General features: G+C 34.1%; 1 protein-coding gene across 4 annotated transcripts in view; it reads right to left on the bottom strand.

Moving 5' to 3' along the window:
- Positions 1–1692: 1692 nt before the first annotated feature.
- The window catches only part of CADM2 (cell adhesion molecule 2), a 918732-nt gene continuing 897619 nt past the window's right edge, over positions 1693–22805 (bottom strand). For all 4 annotated transcript variants that reach the window (XM_084801707.1, XM_084801709.1, XM_084801708.1 and 1 more), the window contains 2 exons: positions 11025–11150; positions 1693–9432 (listed from right to left, as the gene is read on the bottom strand). In XM_084801707.1, the coding sequence (XP_084657833.1) occupies positions 9314–9432; positions 11025–11150 (245 nt within the window). In that variant the 3' untranslated portion in view covers positions 1693–9313. The remainder of the gene's footprint in view (positions 9433–11024; positions 11151–22805) is intronic.

Below are 22805 nucleotides of genomic sequence, written 5' to 3'. Positions count from 1 at the left end.
TATTCCAAGTATGAGTTCAGTGAGGGACTCATATTTGGAATAATATAGATATTTATAATATATAAATATAAAATAAGATTTTTGTAATTATGTTCAGGATATATGTGTTCAGGCTTTAAATAGTATCTTTAATCTAATTGTGGTAATGGCCACAATTTAGTACTACAATGAAGTTTTTATTAAATATTATCAAATTTAAAAGTTAGCATAAGAAGCCAGTAGAAAAATGCTAAGTATATTTAAGATTACATATAATGTTTGAAAGATAAATATATTCTTGCTTCTTAGTTCTCTTAAATTATGATAATTATTTTAATATATACTTTTTTACTACTGAATTTATCTACTTTTACACCCAATATAAGAATATCAAAAATGGGTAACATAACTATTGCTTGTAGAGTAATCTTATTGTATTAATGAGTTTGGGAGATCAAAGCACAAAGTAATCTATTCATCTATTTTTGTATATCATGTAAGACTAATTTGGCCTATGGAAAGTGTTTTTGTTGTTGTTCTTTTATTATTATTATTATTATTAATTATTTTACGTATATTTTATATTATTACACACATATAAAATAAACTGCCTACATCAAAAAAGAACCACTGAACAATAAGGAATTATATTGTTACAGTCTTAGTGTTTTGGCTGTTTGTATTTGACAATCTTGAAGGAAACATCTTTCCTAATTTGGTGAGTCTAAAACTCTCAGTGGAAATCAGTATCTTACATATCTCATTTCTATCAACTTAAAACATGTATCTAGAGCTAAAATCATCTTAACCCCAGAACGACTAAACTTAGTTATAAAACTAAACTAGCTAGACTTCAACTCCATCAGAGACTTGAGAAGGAATAAAATTAATTATCTGAATAGACAGAAGTTCAACTTCCAACACGAGGAAATGACAGAGACAAGTTTGCTGGTGAAGTCACCCAAAGTGTGTTTAGGTAAGCTTTTGGTTAAATAATATGCAACCTAAAATAGTATTGAATGGTATTTAACTGTAATTTTAGAATTATGTTTCTAGTTTTAATTTTTCAAGTTTTGAATAATGTAGGAACATGTAAATATCTAAACGTTTACCTAGCAATATGGTTAAAATATTTTTCAAAATTAAAAAGTTCCTAGAATGTTTTGGTTTCAAAGCATGCCGTGTGTGTGTGTGTGTGTGTGTGTGTGTGTGTGTGTTTGTGTGTGTGTGTGTGTGTGTGTGCGCGCGCGTAGTATCTTTGATTTTTTTTTTTTTTAATACAGCGAAGTCTGCTCTCATGGAGTTAAGGACAAATATTCATTGTGCTTTGTATTATAAATTATTGGTTGGATTAATAACGATGTAAACGACATAATAACTTGAATTAATAATGACATAAAATTATCAGAATTAAATTTGCCAAAATGGCAAATTATCCATTAGGAATCATGATTGTTACATGCCTTATTGTTTTGGAAAACAATGGATGGTCATGCTGGCTCACAAAACAAAACAAAACAAAAAACAAAAACAAAAAAAACCCCAACAATTTACAAATATTTCCCTGTAAATGTCATTTCCTTTTGATATGTGGAACCTGAATCATTAATAAAGTTTCAATTTTCCAAATACTGCATGCCTTCTTTTGCTGGAAAAATATAAATGGAAATAATATTACATCTTATTTAATAAAAACAAACCAGATACAGAATCTTGCCTTGTATTTACAGACAAATTTTAATGGAATATTTCATGGTCCAACACAAATATCAGACCCAATGGCACTAATTCTTGTACAGCCTTTGGCTTACCCTGTATAACAAAATCTGTTATTTAAAGTAGACTACAAAATACCTCATGGTAAGTGAACTTCCAAAGACACAAAGAAAATCTTCCATAAATTTAAAAGCTTATCTCAATTCTTATTGTTATAATCTCAGGATGTATATATGGTTAATTGCATTATCTTAGGTAGTTGAAATATGTTGGTTAGAGTGTGGAAATAAAAAGAAATTGTTTTAGATATTTTTGCTTCTGTTCCTAGTCAACATTAGTAAACACAAATAAGTGGATGTAAGATTACTTTACAAAGTTTTGAATGTTGGCAATCTCAAGTAAAATTCTTTACGTCAGCGACACTTTTTTTTAACCCTTAGCCACCATTTTACAAGGTTCATACATTTCGAGGAGTAATGATTAAATGTTGTATCAGCAAGATAGCATTTAGATTTTACTAGCTCTCATGTTAAAAAAATTTTTCTTTAGAAAATTACAAAATTGTATGTCATTGAGAAAACCTAAAATAGATGGAAATGATATGCAATTGAAAAAATGTATTTAATATAATGTGTTTGACATAACAGACTGTGTTTCACAACATCTTTTGTAACCTTTCACTGGAGAAAAGAAAGTTTATTCAATGTTTGTGTTCAAGCCTCAAGTACACTTATGACAAAAAAGTTCAGTAATGTTCTACAGATAACTAAAATTCAAGTTTTATTTTTTCCATATTTATCAGACATTTTTTTTTCTGAGGAGACTTTACTGAGGATGGAGTGCAAATGGGAACCCTGTAGGCATGTTTATAAGTGATGTACATGACATATTTGAAGCGCCACTCAGTACACACTGAATACTTTGTAAGTATATAGGCATATCAACATGCAAGTGTCATGTACGTAATATTACAATATGCATTTTGTTTTGTGAAAATGTTTGTGATAAGAGTAGATTCAATAATTGTGTTTTATTTCTGTGCCCTATGTCTCATTTTGGTGGATCTCTATAGCACAGAATATATTTGAATGCTGTCATACGTATACCCTTCCAAAAGATATGGATTTCTTGTCATATAAATAGGACATTTTATTTTGGAGCTACATTACTGGGAACACCTGCATTTCTGGACACTGTTTTCAGAGATAAGTCTTTAAATTTTCTTAACATGGCAAACTTGTTGCAAGGTTATTCACACTGAAATATTTATGATAAGAATGGAGCTTTCTTCAAGGAATATTTATGGCTGAATAAAAAGCTAAACAACAATTCACGAATATTGATGTGAACTGAATGTGAAGAAAAGAGATGCCATTCCAGACAGAGAAGTCCTTGGGTCACCACTCAATTGCATCATTGAAACTACAATACATACAGTGAGCACAGCGAACTAACTTTGTAAAAAGATTAAAATGTTACATATTTATAAGGAGCAATATTACTAGCTTTGAAGAGCTTCTAGATTGCTTTCATTCTACTCGCGACATTCAGCCAACACATCAGAACCACAGAGAAAAGCAAAGAGGAGAAAGCTAACAACTGTTTACATTGTGTACTTGTCTTTAACTGATTAGTGACACTGCTTTCAACCGTTATATTTTATTGCGCGTGACTTTCACTATCAGCAAATATAAAAACATGTCTACTAGGATCATGTACAAGGAAAAGCATCTAAAGAAAGAAAGCATTTGAGGTTTGACAGTACTGTGTGTTCGTGTAATGCTGCATTTTATGCTGCACTTAAAAGTCCGTGTAGGAATTTTTACTGTTTTGACCCTGGATGTGGGAAAAGTGCTTAAGTGCTGAGCCCTGCTAGATTTTTCTTGTGCCCCTGCAGTTGTCACTTATCTCTTAACGTAATATCTTTGAAATATACAACATATTTCCAAGGGGTATAATGGTTTCTTTACATCTTTCTTGCATTTGGGCCCATTTTCTCCAAAATAATCACACATATCATATATATATATATATATATATATATATATATATATACATTTATATGTATATATATACATATATATGGAAAACATGGTAAAAAGTAATAATATTTATAACAAAACCATATAACATAAAAACTCTTACTTCAATTTTAAGCGTATTTTATAGATTCATCATCATAATTTGATAAATTTATGTAATCTACTTTTCTAAAGGAAAATACGCTCATAAAATGGCATTTAATTTTAACACATTTAAATTACATCATTGAAAGGCTATACCATGCCTAGGCAGAAAAATTGGGTTTTTGAGGCAACACTTTGAAGTATTAGGGTTATTCGTTCATAAGGAGACAGTTTTGATAAACGTAATTTTTGTTCATATAGAAAACACTTTTCTAGAAATTACATGGTACACATGATTTGTACTTAAAATACAACATTGAATTTGAAGAAACTGTTACACTTAAAGAAGGAAATGAAATATCAGATTGGGTTGCAAAATGTTGCCGTCAAATCACTTTTAAAAAGGTACAGTTACATAACAGCAAAATATTAACTAGGCATGGAAAGAACTGTCCTCACCAAGTTTTCATATTTTACCTATATGCAGCTAATGATAAAGAAGCTAAACAAACGCATATCCATACACCATAGAATACACTACAAGAAGTTGGCTTTTGAGATTTCCCAGGGAGTGGGGAGTGCATTGCTATGAAAGCCCCAAGATAATGCTTCCTGGGATATCTTGTAAATAGTTACTTCCTCTATTTATACTGAAGTATCATAGCCCATGTTAAAAGCGAGAGGTAGAAGAATTATTGTAGGTATGCATGGCAGAGAAATTACCAGCTATATCCAATAACTATTGCATTCAATAGTCATCTCAATACATAAAAATGCTGATGATTTTTTTTAACCCATTCATAATACTGTCCCCTTGAACTCTCTTTCAATATTATCTTGCTACTTTCAATCCACTGCCTTTGGAAGGGCATATAGAAGTGCAAAGGGCATGTTTGGGATGTGATGGGGGGAGAGAAAAAAAAAAGCACAGAAAAGAGAACTTCTTCATTAAAATATGTGACTTTAACTACTTAATATAACCTATGTTCCTTGAATAAATTTGTACTCGGAATCAAAGTGCTTCAATCTATTAAAACACATACATTTCAAAGAAAGTTTAAGAATGTCAATTTTGATTAGATATAAATCAAAGATTAAAATCCATGTCATTTTGTTCTCTGCAGTAATGTTAAACACTAAACCAAACAAATTTCCTTTGTCACGTCAGTAATTAAGTAAGAAAATATATATATATCTTGCTGCTGTTAGTGCTTTAATTCACATGAGAGGTGAGTTAGCAAACTCTTGGATCTTCTTCAAGAGAATTTTAAATCCCTTTGCATTAAGTATCCAGCAATAGAATTAGAGATATTGCACTGAGTATATTTCAATATTGCCAATGTGTATTTCAAAACAAATTATATTATCTACACTAAGATTTCCTCTTTCCCAGAATTCAAAATGCATATTATAATTACATGGGTTTCCAACATCCATACACAGCTAGTACAAGATACTTACATGTACACACACTGTAGTTACCTATATTTTGCATAGTTTTGAGTGTGTACTTTGTGCCACTTAACAAAAAGCATTACTCATCTGTAATTTTCTTTAGGTTTTGCATTTATTTCAGTTGTGACCACTGATGAAGCATTTCATTTTCTGTATCCATCACAGACTACCATTTGCTAAAGAAAATAAAATTGGACATTTTCAAATGTTTTCTGATACTTAAAAGGTTATGGGCTGGTTACCATACAATATGAAGATTCTTGGTTTTTTTTTTTTTGCCACAATTGGAAAAAAGGTGTGAAATTTCATATTTTTATCTTTTAAGTTATACCTATGTCCAAAGACTGAGGAAGGAAAAACATTTTCAATGTGCCCATTGGTAACACTTTGCAATAAGTGGCACTAAATCACACAATAACTGCTATGTTACATGGAGGAGCCGTTACTGTCAAACAGCTGCTGTACATGTGCCTACATGGAATCTCGATGCTGTTACAGTCATGAGTACATAATTACAAGTGAGCCTGTCTTTTTATGGAATATTTATATTTTTACAAAACAAACAAACAAAAAACCCAAGCAAAATAAATGAAGTGTTAGCTTCTTTGCCATAATCAGGAAAGTTGTTTTTCTTTCTCTATCTGTTATTTTAATTGGAGAGTTTCTATGAAAGACTAACATCTTTAACGAGATCATCCAGTTTCTAGATTAAATCCCAACATTAGGTTCCTTAAATTGCTTCTTTCAATTTCTGGTAAAAGAAAACACGTTGGAATCTCTGTCTCTGTGTTTGTGTGAATCTCTCTTCTCTTAAATACATCCATACATTTACACACACACACACACACACACACACACACACACACACACACACACACACGCATGCCTGCACGCACATGCACATACATGCACACACACATACACACACACTCATACACACACACACACCAATATTCCAGTGATGTGTTTTGTCTTTACTATTACACTCGTAAGCTTTTTCTTTTTTCTTATACTTTTGGTCACCATTCTCAGGACATTCAAAAAGAAAAAGAAGACAAGAAGAAAGTTTGTTAGATATTTCTGATGGAAGACAGTTAATGTACACTGTAAACATTTCTGGCAGAGAGGAACTTCTTTTTATAATGAATGATGCTCATAGTCTTTGAGGAGTGTGTGCACACACTCTTTCCACTGTGTCCCCTACCTACTTAACTCCCTTAACAGAGACAGAGAGTGGCTCCATGTGCATACGACTGTGCATATTTCAGGCTTCTCAGTTGACATGAGTCCAATTTAGAAAGCTTTTGTTTTTATTTGCTGGAATGGAGAATGCCCAGAATTCTTATAACTTATTTCCTTTAGTGAAAAATCAAATAACTGTTCAATACAGGAAAGTATAACTCCATCACTTTTTTCCATGACAGAAAATGTCATTCAATTAAAACTAGCTACATTTAACTGAAAACCATTTGATTAGAGATCACAATTTTTTTTTTTGTCTGCCAGTGATATTCTTTTTACAAGTTCTAATGGATTTGTGTGTTTCTCGGAAGGGTTAAAAGAGTCAAAAATCTTGAAATGCAAACTTTTTTGAATTTCTAATTTTACAGTGCTATAAATAAGGTTTGTGTTATTTAGGAAACATTTTTAGCAGTTGGAGCCAAGTAGAATATAGACGAAGAAGGATATAAATACAGCATCGATGAAGAGTAGCAATTTTGTAAATGTATCCTGAAATTAGGCTTTAAATAGTAATTGATGATGCAGTTATACAACATACTTAGCAATAAGAACCTTTCCATTTTGTCCTAACAGGATGAATTTTTGCTGTGTGGAGTCTTTCTAAAGATTATGCATTGAAAGATATGAGCAGTTTATAGACCTATTCTAGTTTCAATGTGTCTAGAGGCACCTACCTGATTCTCTCAAACTACCATACTATATTAACATATTATTGCATTTTTTTCACAGATGGTATGGAGTGAACTGTAAAAACAAGCATGCAATCACATCAATGCAGACTTATTTCCTTAAAATGTCATACTGTATATGATTTATTATGTTAACACTCAACCACATCAGTTTACTTATGTTCTGAATATTTTGAAAAAGTGCTGCTTGACTGACATCGTCCTTTTTCTTTTGTAAGAAATCAACAAGATAAATGCTACACAATTAAAAAAAACTTATAAGTTCTGACATTGTCCTTAAATGTTTGATACTTTTCTGATAAATAATCTAATATACAGCACCCTTGTCTTTCATTTGTTATTAACACAAGATGTTGTATTCAGCCATTCTTGTTCCCCCCAAATATATTCCAAGGTATTTTTACAACTCTAGGCCACCATGCTGTTAGACATCACTAGTACAGCTACCATATTATATTTGTGTTCTTCTTAAAGGTGCAATGCTTGTAAATGGGAAAATAATTTTTAATCTAGTTGTATTTTCATTTTTTTAGCTTCTAATAAATTTAATAAAAACTATTCTATCAATATTATATTTCACCCAAAGAAATAAGACTTTATATTGACTCTGTGTCATATTTAAGATTACAGAAGTTCATAATAGTTCAATACACCAAAATTTCAAAATAATCCAGAGAAAAAGACTTTCACCTTGGAATTAAGAGCATGGCAGGGATTTTCTACCACTCACTGTTTCATAAGTTTGTACCTCACAGAATGCATAGACAGGAATTTAATATAAAGAATTAGTTCATTTATACAGAAAACATATCTTAAACACTTCCCTTTTGGCAAATCAACATAGTTAAGCAGCCCTGAACCTGTCAAATTAAAATGTGTTTTTTAAAAAATCAGACTAAGACTTTGTTTTGTAGGTTATTATTCAACTGTGGTTGTGATTTAAAACCTGAGGCTGTGCACTGGTTGTTAGCTTAAAATTTCCTTTCCTTGTAACGTTGTGCTTCCATTTTATAACAAATAAAAATTAACAAGAACTAGAAAAATTTGTTGTTGACAGTGCTAGGACATACAGACAAAAATACTAATACATGTTACCTACTTATAATATCAGGTTAAGTAATATCTAAAGGGATATAATGGACATTAGAAAATGCGTACTTATGACTGAATAACCTACAGCCAAAAAAGTTAAATATGTATCAAATAATGTTTAATTGGATTTATTATATGCACTATATACAGATACTAAAATGTCTCAAAATTGTGCCCTACTTCAGTTTTGTTTAGGCAGGTGAATCCTTATGGAGAAAATAAATTATAGAATCAAATAGAGAAATGAATGAAATCTTTATGATTCCCAAAGCAGTTAAATGTTTGTAATAATTTATTGGTAAATGAAGCTACAATAACCTAATGGTAGGATCTATATAATAATATAAGGTGTCATGTCATGATTATAATTCATACACATGGTGCCTGTATCAAACACTAAATTTTAAAATAGCAACTTGATACAGTATTGCCAGTATAATCTCAAACATTCCAGAAACTACACTACAGTGTTTTCAGTTTGTGTTTTCTAGGGGATATGTTTCCACAACATGTTATCTTTGAAGATAGACAGGTAGAAAACATTGTTTGTAAACCTCTAATCTTCGATTAAACTTAAGCACATTAGGTCATCACCTAATTGTGTGAATCGTGAAAACCGTCCAATGCAAACCAATAAAGTCTATGACTTAAAGGAAAACAAATGTAGGGGGCGGGGCTCTGCATATGTTTTCTTCAATGTATAAAACAACTCAATATCATGATCCAGTGAGATGATTAACATTGTTAAGGCTGTATATTCAAGCACTGTATGTTAAAAGAGCAATGGTGTAAAATTTAGGCAATAAGAAATGTCCTGCATTATGGATGGTACAGTAATTAAAAGAGTGATGTTTTCAACTGCTGATTGTTGGTTTACACTGGCTACTGAAAGCAGTACAGTATGGGTGTTAATAAAAGTAGTAGAAGGTGGTTGGAATGATTTCTGAAAGATGATTGCCAGTTTTCTCCAGCAGTCAGCCTTGTAGGTTAAACTCAGAACTTGTGGCCTGAATTTTAAATGAAATACTCTTTTTTCTCTTCAGCATTGACTTGGCTGCCTTCAGCATTGATAATAGCCGTGTCAGCATCTGGTGCATCTTCAGCGCCCTTAGCTTCATTTGTTAGATATGTTCCTGTGGATATGGGAAGAGGATGGATGTTAGTTCAGGGAGTCTAACAAAATAACTAGCATTAAGAATACATTACGGCATATATTTTTGTGTATTGGACAATATCCTGGGAAATTATGAGCCACACTCATTCAAATTTCTAAAATTCTATCCTTTTTTTTTTTTCATTTTAAGGAAAGTATTTCAAGTGAAACTGTGCAGCAATTATTTATAGAGAGGAGTGAGGCTGAAATGACTGCTTAATCTTTACTTCTTTAATGACTGATTGATTGACTTATTAATTGATAAGACCTTAAAGAAAACTGAGCGGAACCAATCAGGGTCCTTTATTAAAATGCATGATGTTACTGGAAATTGTAAATGTTTACCATTATTTTTCTTGTTTATTCAAATTTGAGCTACCAAAACAACCAAAACAAACTAAAACTAACCATAAAAACCAGTAAGACCAAAGGCACTAAAACAAAACAAAACCGCTCAGAATAAAGTGGAGTATGGTTTGAATTGGCCCAAAACTCGTAAGTATCAAAAATGACACTGAGATCTGTCAATAATGTTTACATTTGACTATAACAAAAAATAAAATTTATTACAGGACATTCTCCACACTTACATGGAGAGTGGGGTGTGACTTTCACATGAACTCTGGTGCCCATATTTGACCATGTCCCCTGGAGGGGGAGACCTGGTGGCACTCAGAGGAAGGACAGCAGGTTACCAAGAAGAGACTTGATACCCTATGAACATATACAGGGGGAGGTAATCCCCCTCAGTCACAGTCATAGGGGAGGGGAGTAAGGGGAAAATGGGAGGGAGGGAGGAATGGGAGGATACAAGGGATGGGATAAGAATTAAGATGTAATATGAATAACTTAGTAAAATATATTTTAAAAAAGAAAAAATTATTTAGTTAAAAATTATTTCCTGACTTATAAGGCTACATATATGAACAATTTTTTTTTTTTTTTTTGGTTTTTAGAGACAGGGTCTCTCTGTGTAGCCTTGGCTGTCCTGGACTCACTTGGGAGGCAGAGGCTGGTGGATCGCTGTGAGTTCGAGGCCAGCCTGGTCTCTAAAATGAACAAAACTTTCAATCAAATACTTAGGAGTTGAATGTTATTTCTACAAATGTATTACTTTCCTTTTACTTTTGTTCTCATTCAGTATTTTTTTTTTTTTTACTCTGAACTAGATTGGTGCAATAAAATAACGTTTAGACAATGCCTAAAGTTTTCTGAGAGAGCCAGTGCCTAGGAGGAGGAGCTCTCTAGCATAAAACTCTGACTGGAAATGTCTGGTTGATGGTGTGTGGCTTGTTTATAGAAATACATAAATTGTTTTTCCGCTGTAAAAGAGAGCATGGCATTTCCCTTAAAGTAGTGTTAATGAAATCAATGTTAAACCATTTGATGATGATAACAATTGTTATCACTTCCCTGAATTAACTCAAGACTTTCATCTCCAAATCCCTCTTCCTGTCTGTATCCCTGCCTCCACTCACAGGAAAAATTCATACATCTATAAGATTTTAGAATGAATTAGTGTTCGCAATATTTAAAAAGAAACTAGGAAAGCTCCCCTTCACCATGACTCACCTTTATGTCTTGCCAGATATCGGCCAAGCAGAAATATGGAGCACAGTGTGACAAATACAACTACAGCCACTATTCCGCCTATGAGGGCATGATCAGGGCCATTCTGGCCAGCCAGAGAATTAGGATCTGCAAGCGAACAAAGAATGCTGCTTCAGTCAGTCTGTTATGTACTCCTTAAAGACATATCTGTGAATAGGATGGCTCATTTTGAAATGGCATATATCCATTAAAATGAAATTGCATTGATGTATATTATACCAACCATTCAGTCAAAAGTATTGGTTGTGTGACACCAGCAGACAAAACACTGGAGAGTTCAAGATTGAACACATGTAACTTTTACCATTGAGCTTATATTTTAAGGAAAAGACAGCATGAATAAAATACAAACTTTCGAAGGTCCATGATTTTATTTAGGATTCAGACTAGAAAGCATTTATTTATATGTGAATACATACATACATACACACGCGCGCACACACACACACACATGCACACACACACTCACACTCACACACATACACACACACATATATACATATATATTTGTGTACATTAATACACAATGTAGAAAATTTAGTTGTACAAACTTAAAATAAGATTATACCAATGAAAAATTTGAGATTAATAGTACAATTATTATTATACAAATAATATCTAAAGCTATGAAAATTGATTCATGCTCTAAAATATTCTTACAAGAAATATGACAGGAATACTTTGGGAACTCAATTTTTAAAATTTCAGATATCCATAACAAATAATCTCATCAGAGGAAACAGAGGTGAAGAAAACAGGAATATTTGGAGAAGACACTGCATGTTTGATGAAAGAGAGTAATATACTTTGGTGACAGGGTTACAATACTGTGAACTACTGACAGAAGGTGAAAGATGAATAAACTCCATTGAGAGTTGAATGCTCATTATATTTGCAGTTTTCATAAACAATGACTGGAAATTATTATCAAGAACCCTTTAGATTCTGATATTAATATGATTTATTGGAAAGAGATAGAGCAGTAAACAATAAAAAGATCACGAGAAATTCTAGATGTTTGGACACTCATGATTTAAAATTGCCGTTGATGAAATTCACATAACAAGAAACAAAACTCAGTGAAATTCTGAGTAAGAAAGTACACTAAGGCTTATCTCCATGGAAAGATCAAATAAGCGAACCAGCCTCTTTCCAACTGTCTTCTTGCAAAGATCCTCATGTGGTGGTTTCTTATACTGTAGAGGCAGGGTCCAGAGGAAGAAGAGAGGCAACAAACAAGTTATGGTTGGCACTAATGCTTTCAGAATCTCAAAAAGTGGTTGTAGAGACATGTATCTGACATATTGATTTAGGAGTGTGATATTTAATGGAACCAGTGTCCTTGTCAAAGAACTGCATCTAGACAGGAATAACAGCCGGTGTTTAAAACTTCAAACAACCTCCTGAGTCCTAAAGCTGGTGAAAGGAAGAAATGGAATATAAAAGAATTTGTAACAACCCCCCTTAGTAGACACAGTGACCTTAGCTCAATTGATGCCATGTTAGAGGCACCAGTTTTAGAAAGAAGCATATAGGCCCCAATACCAAGATACTCATTAACCCCTTGCCCCTATTCAGATGCCTGTAGCCATACAGAGCAGATTCATTCTAGGACTGGAGGTTCAGTATATTTACAGATCCTAGAGACAACCTGTCTTGCTTGCATTAATGGCTTAGCCAAGTGTGCATCTTCTGAACTGTTTGCACTAGAGGACCCACCTCTTTGCATCCTCCCCTTTGTTATATTAAAGGTGTTCATCTACAATGGAGAAGATGACAGGGAGCATCTAAATAAAGATTTCTGGGTTCCCTCCATCCTACCTCCTTATAGCAAGCCGATTCATATTACCATTCTCATGCTGGCAGGGGCAGGGCTCAAGGGCTTCACTCAGTTAGAACTTCAGCCAATGTTATGGTGGATAAAAACCTGAAGGGACTCAGTACTCAAGAAGAAACACATCTGGGGTACTTAGAAAACTGTGCTTTCCAAGGCTGGTTAGAATCCTTAGTCAAGTTATTTTTGAGAACCAGAGAAGATTTAACCTCTTTTTAAGACAAGACACATGGAGAGGGAGTGGTCTCTGTATGACACTGAGAGAAATTGTTGAGTCTTTAGACCCCCTTCTTAGGAGACAAGGGGGTCTCTTTATAGCACTGGGAGAAACATGTTGCTTCCTTGCTTCTCGGTCAGGAATAAGTAGAGAAAGTTTCCATGAAAGGGAAAGGATATCAAGAATGTAGCAATCTTTCTTCTTCTTGTCCTCCTGGTTAATTCTTCTACTAATGGCCATGGGTAGGTCCATTACTACTTTTGCTTCTAGCTCTCTCTATAATACCATGATACCCTTCACATCCCATAGTGGCACTTGCTTGATTTGATCAGTGTAAGTCTCATGCATCTTGCTTAAAAAGGAAAAACAATAAAAAAAAAAAAAGCAGAATCATTCCAGATTTATTCTGGTGCTAAAACAGCTATTGTTCACATGAGGCAAACAGTGAAAAACACAGCTATTCTGAATTATTAAATTATCTTAGAATCGAATTTTCTTTAGCGAGCCCGATGTTTATCCACAACCAAATGCCACATATATTCAACTTCCTCCAAGTACAGATGCATAGTCCTCATTGTAAAGAACTGAATCTATTTTACAGTTAGTTTTGGAAAAATTGTAGACACGAGGGTTGGAAGAATTAGGCAAAAGTGCTCTTCTAAAATGCTTGCTTTCCATGCTTATAGTCCCACAGGCCAAAGTGAGGGAGGACATATGAAAGTTTGTTCTCTATACAATGACAGGAACCAAATGGATCAACTGTAGCCAAAATGAAAACCATGGATTGGCTCATTCCTGTTTCAGGTATTGGTTCTGGGGTCTTCAAAATTAACATGCTATTTATTGTCATTATTGTCCATAGGCTGATTGACTAATGAGCTCTGAGTTTGCCTTGTTATACTCATTAGGGAGTTGCCTTGGTGCCTTATTTACATGAGGGATAGGAATGTGAACTCAGATATTCCATTTGAATAGGAGGCACTTACTAACTGAAGCATCTCCCTATACCAATGTACATTTATTTTTAAAATAAATTTTAGGCTCCCCCCCATGCTAGGATTAATTCACTGTATTGGTACATCCTAGACAAGTACTTTAAATCTCCATTTCGTCCTTAACCCATTAGATTCCAGAGTTATCCCTCTTTTAGGTTAATTTGTGATCATTAAGAAGATATAATTTAAGTGATTACTGTTTATTTTGCGCATTGCTCATGTAGATATGGGAGTATTTTCGTGTCTGTATAGATGCACATGTGAGTGTATAGTGACAGAAAGGCCGTAAAATTGTACATCTTTCCACAATCACATTCTTCTTTGTGTTTTGAAGCTGGATCTCCCACTGAGATCTGCAACTCATAGATTAATAAATTGTCTGACCCATGATCTGTGGTGATCTTCCTGTCTCCCCCATCTCCTTTTGGGGATGGCAAGCATACATCAGCACACCCAGCTTCTTTCCATGAAATTCAGAGATTTAAATCACAAATGGCTTAATACTTGCCTGATAGAAACCTCATTGGCCAATGTGTCTCCCAGGCATTCTATTATAAAGTTTGAAAATTAGTTTAAATTTAAATATTAATCATTGCATTTATTTATTCCTGTTTGTTTGTTTGGCTTGGTTTTTGAGCCAAGATTTCTCTGTGTAGCCTTGGCTGTCCTGTATTCACTTTGAAGACCAGGTTGGTCTCGAATTCACAGAGAGGTTGTCTCTGCCTCCCGAGTGCAGGGATCAAATGTGTGCACCACCACTGCCTGGACTCATTATTGCATTTATATTATCACTTGGTTTCTTATGAGTTATGTATACCTTATAAATTTTGGGCAACATTTTCCACAGCAGTATTAATTATTTTACTATAATCATCTTTATAATTTATGCAAAACATTATAGCTTTCATCTCATCAAGAAAAGAAATACAGATGTAGCTTGGTACTTTTAATATTCTAATGATAATTTAGAAACAGAGCTTCTTTGCATCTCTATTGGCAAAAATATCTTAAATAATTGACATTCACTATGTATTGTTAGATGTACTTTCTATTTCACTATTATCTGTTAGAACTAAAAGTCTTTCCTTAATTTCTATTGTTAGCAACTAAAAAAAAGTGATTGAGGATCAGATAAGTACCATCTGAGCAATTCAGGGATGATGCATAATTTATATGGCTAAATTCAGTAAGAATGTCTGATATAGCCTTCCCTTCATCTCTTACTGTCAGAGAAATAAAGGGTGAAGTGTAGCCTGCAGAAGTTCTTTACAGATAGCTAAATTTACATTATTATTCAAATAAATATACCACCTATCCTTAAAGATCATTATTTATGTTCAAGTGTTAACTCATGTCTTTCTGCATGGGAGTAAGTAAACTCCACTAGACTTTACCATGTCATATTATTATTCATTCCCACCTGTCAATACACAGATGGGTGGAAAAATGGAAGCTATATGTATAAACTCTTTTACATTTAGCTTCATTTAGTTAAATGATTTTTTTGTTGATTCTTCATAACATATTCTAAAGGGAAACATATGAAATGACATGTAAGATTACTAAGTCCTGATATTTAAGAAAATGTAGATGATAGTATTACATTATATTAGCCCAACATAGATGTTTTCTGAGAGAATTCACATGGAGGGGGACTAGGACCGATGCTATGGCTGCAGCAGTATGGAAGAATGGGAGGATGATTGGACCAGGAAAGGGTCAGGAGTCAGCTCCACAACGAGACCATCAAGGCTGGTGGATGTGGACCCAGGGGCCACTGTACAAACTAGTGCACCAACCAAGGACAATGCATGCAGTGAACCTAGACCTCCTGTTCAGATGTAGCAGGTGGACAGCTCATTCCCCACACAGAGGGGGTGAGGGGTAAACAGGGCTCATGCCTCTGACACGAACTCTGGTGTCCATGATTTGATCACTTCTCCTTGGTGTGGTGTCTTTACAGACACAAACGGAAAAGATTCAGGCTCCCTCCCACACACGCATCCACCCTCCTCTGAGGAGTAGGGGAAGAGAGTAAAGTAGAAAAAGGTGGGGATGGGAAGATTCAAACTGGGAGGTAGCAATCAGAATGTGATGTGAATAAGTTATTAAAAATTATAAATTTAGTGAGTATATACCATTTGAGTCTTTCTGCTTCTGGGTTAACTCACTCATTGACCATGTCCCTTGGAGGGGGAGACCTGGTGGCACTCAGAGGAAGGACAGCAGGTTACCAAGAAAAGACTTGATACCCTATGAACATATACAGGGGGAGGTAATCCCCCTCAGGAACAGTCATAGGGGAGGGGAATAAGGGGAAAAGAGGAGGGAGGGAAGAATGGGAGGATACAAGGGATGGGATAACCATTGAGATGTAACAAGAATAAATTAATAAAGAGAAAAAATTATAAATTTAAAGGAATTAGAATTGAATTATAGTCTCAGGTCTAATGCATTGGGTCAAAAGGATGTCAGATATAATTTGATCACTTCTCCTTGGTGGGGAGGCCTGGCAACACACAGAGGAAGTGGAAGCAGTCAATCAGGATGAGACCTGATAGGCTGTGGTCCTATTGTGGGGGAGGAGGTCCCCTTCTGTCAGAGGTCTAGGAGAGGGGAACAGGGAAGAAGAGGGAGGGAGAGTGGGAAAGGGAAGATACAAACAAGGGGATAGCAATTGGGATGTAATCTGAAAATATTATAACAAATTAAAAATTAAAAATTAAAAATAAATATAAATAAAATCAATAAATATATTGCTGCTAAAAAAACAAGTAAAGAAGATGTGGTAAGTCAGGCTTCATGAATCACTGCTTCAGACAGAATTAGGTCTAGTGAGCCACCTTCTCTGCTGAGAGCCAGTCTTTCAAACTGGAAATCATTCCAGTCCTTAGAAGATCCACTTCTTCCTCTCTGTAGCAATTTTGATTCTGTCTCTTCCTCCTGGCACTTTCTGAAAACTGGCCTTTCTAAGTTCTTATAGTAGCCAATCGCACCACTTAATTAAAGGATAATTTGCTGGCCTACCTGTGTCAGTCTAGAACGAACAAACAAACAAACAAACAAACAAATAAACAAACAAAAAACAGATAATAGAATCCCTCTTTCCAATTGTGGTTTTCAAACCTTGTTTGAAATCTACAAGGACTTGGAGTCTGTATTCAAGTCAGCAGTAATTTCTGGGTTGAAATTCTTCTATACGGTATAAGTAATTTTTTGTTGTTGTTGTTTTTAATTAATGTTTTTGGTCTCAATTTCTCTTAAGGGTCAGGAAAAGTTGGAATACTGTCTAATTCAGCCTCCAATTTTTACAATCATTATACAAATGGAATTTAGTGATATTTTAAAATATATTTTCAGTCTGAAAAAATACGAAGAATGTATAATTGTCCCTATACAAATGATTTAAAATTAGACGATTACTTTTGTTAAAAAATAACAAAACTTTATTTATAGTTAAAATAAATAACTTTTAAATGGAAAATTATGATTAGTATAAATCTTAGTAATTTTTAAAGTGGATTATACTATTAACTAAAGGAAAGATTTATGAATTATTTATCCTAATTATTAAGCCATTTACTATTCTCTTTGTGTCTTTGTACAAGTTTTTAAATATAATTTTTGGAACTTTATACCAAGAATTGTGATCATCTTCATTCATTTTATCTCTTCCCAGGTGGTCCCAGATCTAGTATCATAACTTGTTCCAAATCCATGTGCTCTTTTTGAGTTTTTAATAACAAACTCAGTCCAATTTGTGTTGACTTTATATTCTTAGGTTTAGAGACAACCAATGAAGTGTGGTCAACTTACCAGGGGCCTTACCCTTAAGAAAATCCATTTCTCCTTATCCCATAAGTCAGCAACCATATGAGGTTCTGCAGCTGGGAGAGGCAGCCCTTGAACCATTTCCTGGCTTATGTTAGCATATTGTCTGGCATGATACTGTGATGCTGATTTCATGAGTGCAGTGGTCCTCTTATGTCAAGATGCACTATTTCACTTTGGTCTTCAGAGTCTGCTGGCTCTCACAATCAATCTTTCTGGTACCTCTTTGGTGGTGGTTCCAAAGATGTGGGGCTAAGTGATGGGGCTGTCCCTTCTGGCTCAGTATTTCACTGACAGTGATTTTCTATACTTTGATAAATTGTGATATTCTGCTTTAGCTAGATTTTAAATCTCATCTTTAGAATGTGAGTTATTCTAATCAAACAAGATGAGCAAAGATAAGTGTGTAGATGCTTATAAAACAACCTAAAGGTTTCTCAAAAAAATAAACATTACCTAAGTATTTACACTGTTGCAAAAACAATGGAATAAGATGAATAGCAGAAAAACGTAGCTTTTCCCTTTTTGTTTAAAAAAAGGTCACTTAAAACTTTGGAATTACTGTGGATGGCAACTGAGAAGCATGGTAAACGGCTAAGGAAGGAGTTGAATGGTGTGGGAAGCACTAATAATAGAGGATTATGAGACTGTTGAAAATAACCTGATGGGGGCTAGAGAGATGGCTCAGTGGTTAAGAGCGCTGCCTGCTCTTCCAAAGGTCCTGAGTTCAATCCCCAGCAACCATATGGTGGCTCACAACCATCTAATGTAATCTGATACCCTCTTCTGCAGATAAAGCACCCATATGCAATAAATAAAATAAATAAATCTTTAAAAAAAAAAAAAAGAAAATAACCTGATGGAAATTTGATGAGTTAGGATGAAACAAGAGGGTATTTTTGTTGCGCTTTAAATTGTCCAGGGCTTATATTATAAATGTATGTTTTGTTCAAAGCTGTTGACTCAGATATTCATAGTAATTTTAGACACAAAACTGGGTTAACTATGGAACAGCTTTAGGAAACTATGTTTGGAAAGTTTACAAGTAATTATTAAATTCAGTTTCTCAGACAGCTCAGATTCTGCCCACTTTGAGAGCAGAACTGACAGAGGTCCTGTGTGGCTTTGAATCCTTCCTCATGATTGCATTTTCAGATGTCTGTCCATCCTCAGTGACCACCAGCTAGTGTTGCTTCATCCCATACCACATTCTCTTTCTTCCGCATGCAAATTCCAGATCTAAATTATTACTACAACCATGTTACTTTCAACAAAAATATTTAGTTTAAGAGCTTATCCATCCATAGATATTAACTTCCATACTTAAAGATGTAAATTTTCATAACATAAAGGTTGTACTATGCATTTATAATACAATCTTAACACTAATACTCACTTCCAAGGACCAAGCAAATGAAGTGGATGGAAGGATAGTGTTAAATTCTTATGCTGAAATCCAAGATACATGTACTCGTGTGCTGGAGTAATGGTCTTTCCTGATAAGAAATCATAACAATACTCTCTCTATTTGAACCGGTTCAGAAGTGGGTGTTAAGTAAACAGCACTCATCAGAATTTTCATTCAATTATTGTTCATTATAGTTTGGTTTAACATTAAATTTGCATTTTCCTGTGTACTTATAAGTCTATGTTTCCTTATCTAAAAAGATTCATGCTTCACAAGGGGGCATATCATGTTAAAAAATAAGGGATATTTACATATTTTTATAGATAAAATACATTGCTATTTGGTGCTATATGGCATTTGTTAAGTCTCTAAGGAACACAATATACATTTTTGCCAAAGGGCCACCTATTATGTTCTTATTTTTGATACATTTGTGCTTTTGGACAAAGTGCTTAGGGCTCAACCTCTAACGAATAACACTTGTAAAATATAAAATATTAATGAATATAAATATAAATAATTTTGTGTACATGGCTTACATATCTTTTTTGATAGATATAGCATATATGACTCAGGTGTGGTGCCATATGTTTATAACTTTAATAGCTAGGAAGATGAAGCAGGAAGTTTAGCTGGGCTACAAAAGAAAGAGCCTGTTTTATAATAAAAAACAAATTAAAAAAAAAGCTATGTATGACTTTAAATTTATGAGCTTTATATTAAGACTGTAACATGCAACAGATTTTCACGATTAGACAAAGTAAATATCAGGATTAGAAAAAAGTAGCCTTCCTTTTCATGATTCTATTATTACAACCTTATTTCCACATCAAGCTCATATGAGACAAAAGTCCAGAGTTAGTCAGTCCTCCATCACTATTAGAAAAGGACCAAGATAATTAATTTATGAAAAAGAAAAGGTTAATTTTGAGCATGCCTTAAATGTTTTAATCCACGGCGCAGCAGACTCATTGCTCTGGGATGTGGTGCCAGATGGCAGTAACAGAACGGATGGGGTGGAAAGGGAACCCTTCACTCACTCTTCCTTCACACTGGAAAGGGAAGCAGGCCTGGGGAGTGCTCCCTAACACCAAACCTCCAGGCTGACAATTTGAGGCATTCTGCACCAAAAATGTTGCATAGCTATGCACTTCTGTGTATGAGACTTCCGATCCATAGGGATTTTAATAGTTATTATAAATTTAACTGCTGTTATTATTATTTTATTGCATTTTATAAAGCACCACGATGCTTAGGTTATATATGATCCAATTTGGTTTCTTTTTAAGCTGACGAAAATCTGAAATGATGTTACTACATTCTATAATAATTTCACATACCCTGACGTGCGTTCTTTCTTATAAGAACTGCACTTTCTTAATATTTTCCCAATGAGTTGTTATTTTAATTATATAACAATTGACTTGGCTAATTTTCACTTTATAAGATGCAATAAAATTATGAGACATGAATGAAGTAGATTCTCTATTTGTCCATGAGTATAAAATTTAAAAGAGGCATATTCCATTGAATAATATTTGTATTTTTAGAAAAATTCTCCAGCATCACTTTTTTCCTTTTACTGCTCATTCTCTCTAGTGAACTCCAGTTGGATTTTTTTTTTTTTTTACTCCTTTAAGGGAGGAAATGTCTCAACTTTGAAGAACTGTACAGCTTCAGCAAGGACTCTCAACTTGTTGAGTAGTGCAGCCATTAGTGCCAAGAGCCCTTCACAGAATGGCTCAGCCTCTTTAGCACTGTCCTCTAGAAAGGAAGAGAAGAACCTGCCAGAAGATTGCCTGTGTGATAAGGCGATGAGAGTCAAAGAAAGGAATGCCTTTCAGATTACCTAGGTGATCAAGGGAAAACCTTTTGCGGTTAGGAGAAGGTAGATAAACTACCCTTTAAGAACCCGACCCAAGCCTAATTTTCCTGAATTAAATACTAGTACCCTTAAAAATCAATGACGATCTGAAAAGACATATCGGTCAGAATTGTAAGGTCCAAGTTCCAGCTTAAATCTGACATTTCTTTTAGTTTCCTTATTAATAAATAGGACCCATCCACTCTGTTTTTCCCAAAAGAGTTATGTTAAAAGATAGTTTGCATGAAATCTGCTATAATATAAATGTGTGTGCCCTCTTAAAAGGAACATACTAACTTTTAAACAGTCTTATGATGATGATATTGGGAGGTGGAGAATTTTGGAGGTGGCTACATCACCAAGGCTGTTGCTTCATTAATGGAATTATCATCCTTACAAAATCACCCCACAGAACTCTCTTGTTGCTCTAAAATGAGGAACCAGCGAGAATGTCCCAGCTCTGAAACAGAAAGGGCACCATAACCAATTCTTCCAGCACCTTCTTTCCAGCATTCCTATCATTCTGGCAAAGCTTCAGCAATGCATTTCCATTTTTTAATAAGACAACCAAAACCAAAATATTATATTGTTATTGGAGTCTGATATCTTCAAGTATAGATATTAGATAGTATCTGTGTATATGTCTTTTCATAAATACTCAGTGAATAGGATGGGAAAATAATGATCCTCTGACCGTTAGGAATTATTGGGATGCCTGTATTTAGTAACACTAACTGGCTTTATGAGGAAAGACACCAAGATAGGAAAGATGTTTTCTTCAAGGCTGTCAAATACAAATAGCCAAAACACTAAGAATGTAACATTTATATAATTCCAGATTGTGTCATGGTTTGTCTTGCCATATGTAATCTATTGTATATATGTGTAATAATATAAATGTATATATACAAAAATAAAATAATTTTAAAAATAGCTAAAAGGATAGAAACCCACTCTATTCATCAAGCAAATGACTGTAGCTGTACTACATATTTACTAGTTTAATAACATACTTAGTAGATATGTTAGTAAATAGCAAATGGTTTTGCTATCACACAAGAGGGTACATTTTTTCAAGTTAAAACTAGAAGTTGGCCATGTGCTGTAGTGTCACACATTAGTACTTAGAAAGCAGAGGTAGTAGATTACTCTGAGTTTGAGGTCAAATAATTCTACATAGTGAGTTTTAGGTCATCTAGTCAGAGCTATACAGGAAGACCATGACTTAAAAAGCAAAACAAAACAATTTTTAAAAATCAAGGCTTGAGTTAATCTGGAAAAAGCATATTTTTCATGAGAGGAAATTCTATTACCAGGACAGGCAGTGCTTACTGTGCATTAAGACATAACTCCTTGTCTAGCCAATAACAGAGAAGAAATAATCCAAAGGAGCTTTGCCTTATCGAATTGTGAGCTCATCCCTGCAGTGTGCTACCTTTGCAGTTTACTGCAGATGTTATAACATAGCACCAAATAGCAACTTTGAATTTCCCTTTATTCACTTCTCTTAAGCCCACTATGTGTATTCTCTTAGTAGGTTCCGTAAAAAAAATTAATTCTAAAATTTCTCATACAACTGGCATGGATTGGGCC

This window comes from Acomys minous (assembly GCF_964271855.1).
Source record: "Acomys minous genome assembly, chromosome: 11".
NCBI lineage: Eukaryota > Metazoa > Chordata > Mammalia > Rodentia > Muridae > Acomys > Acomys minous.
This window is presented reverse-complemented; position numbering and strand designations above follow the sequence as displayed.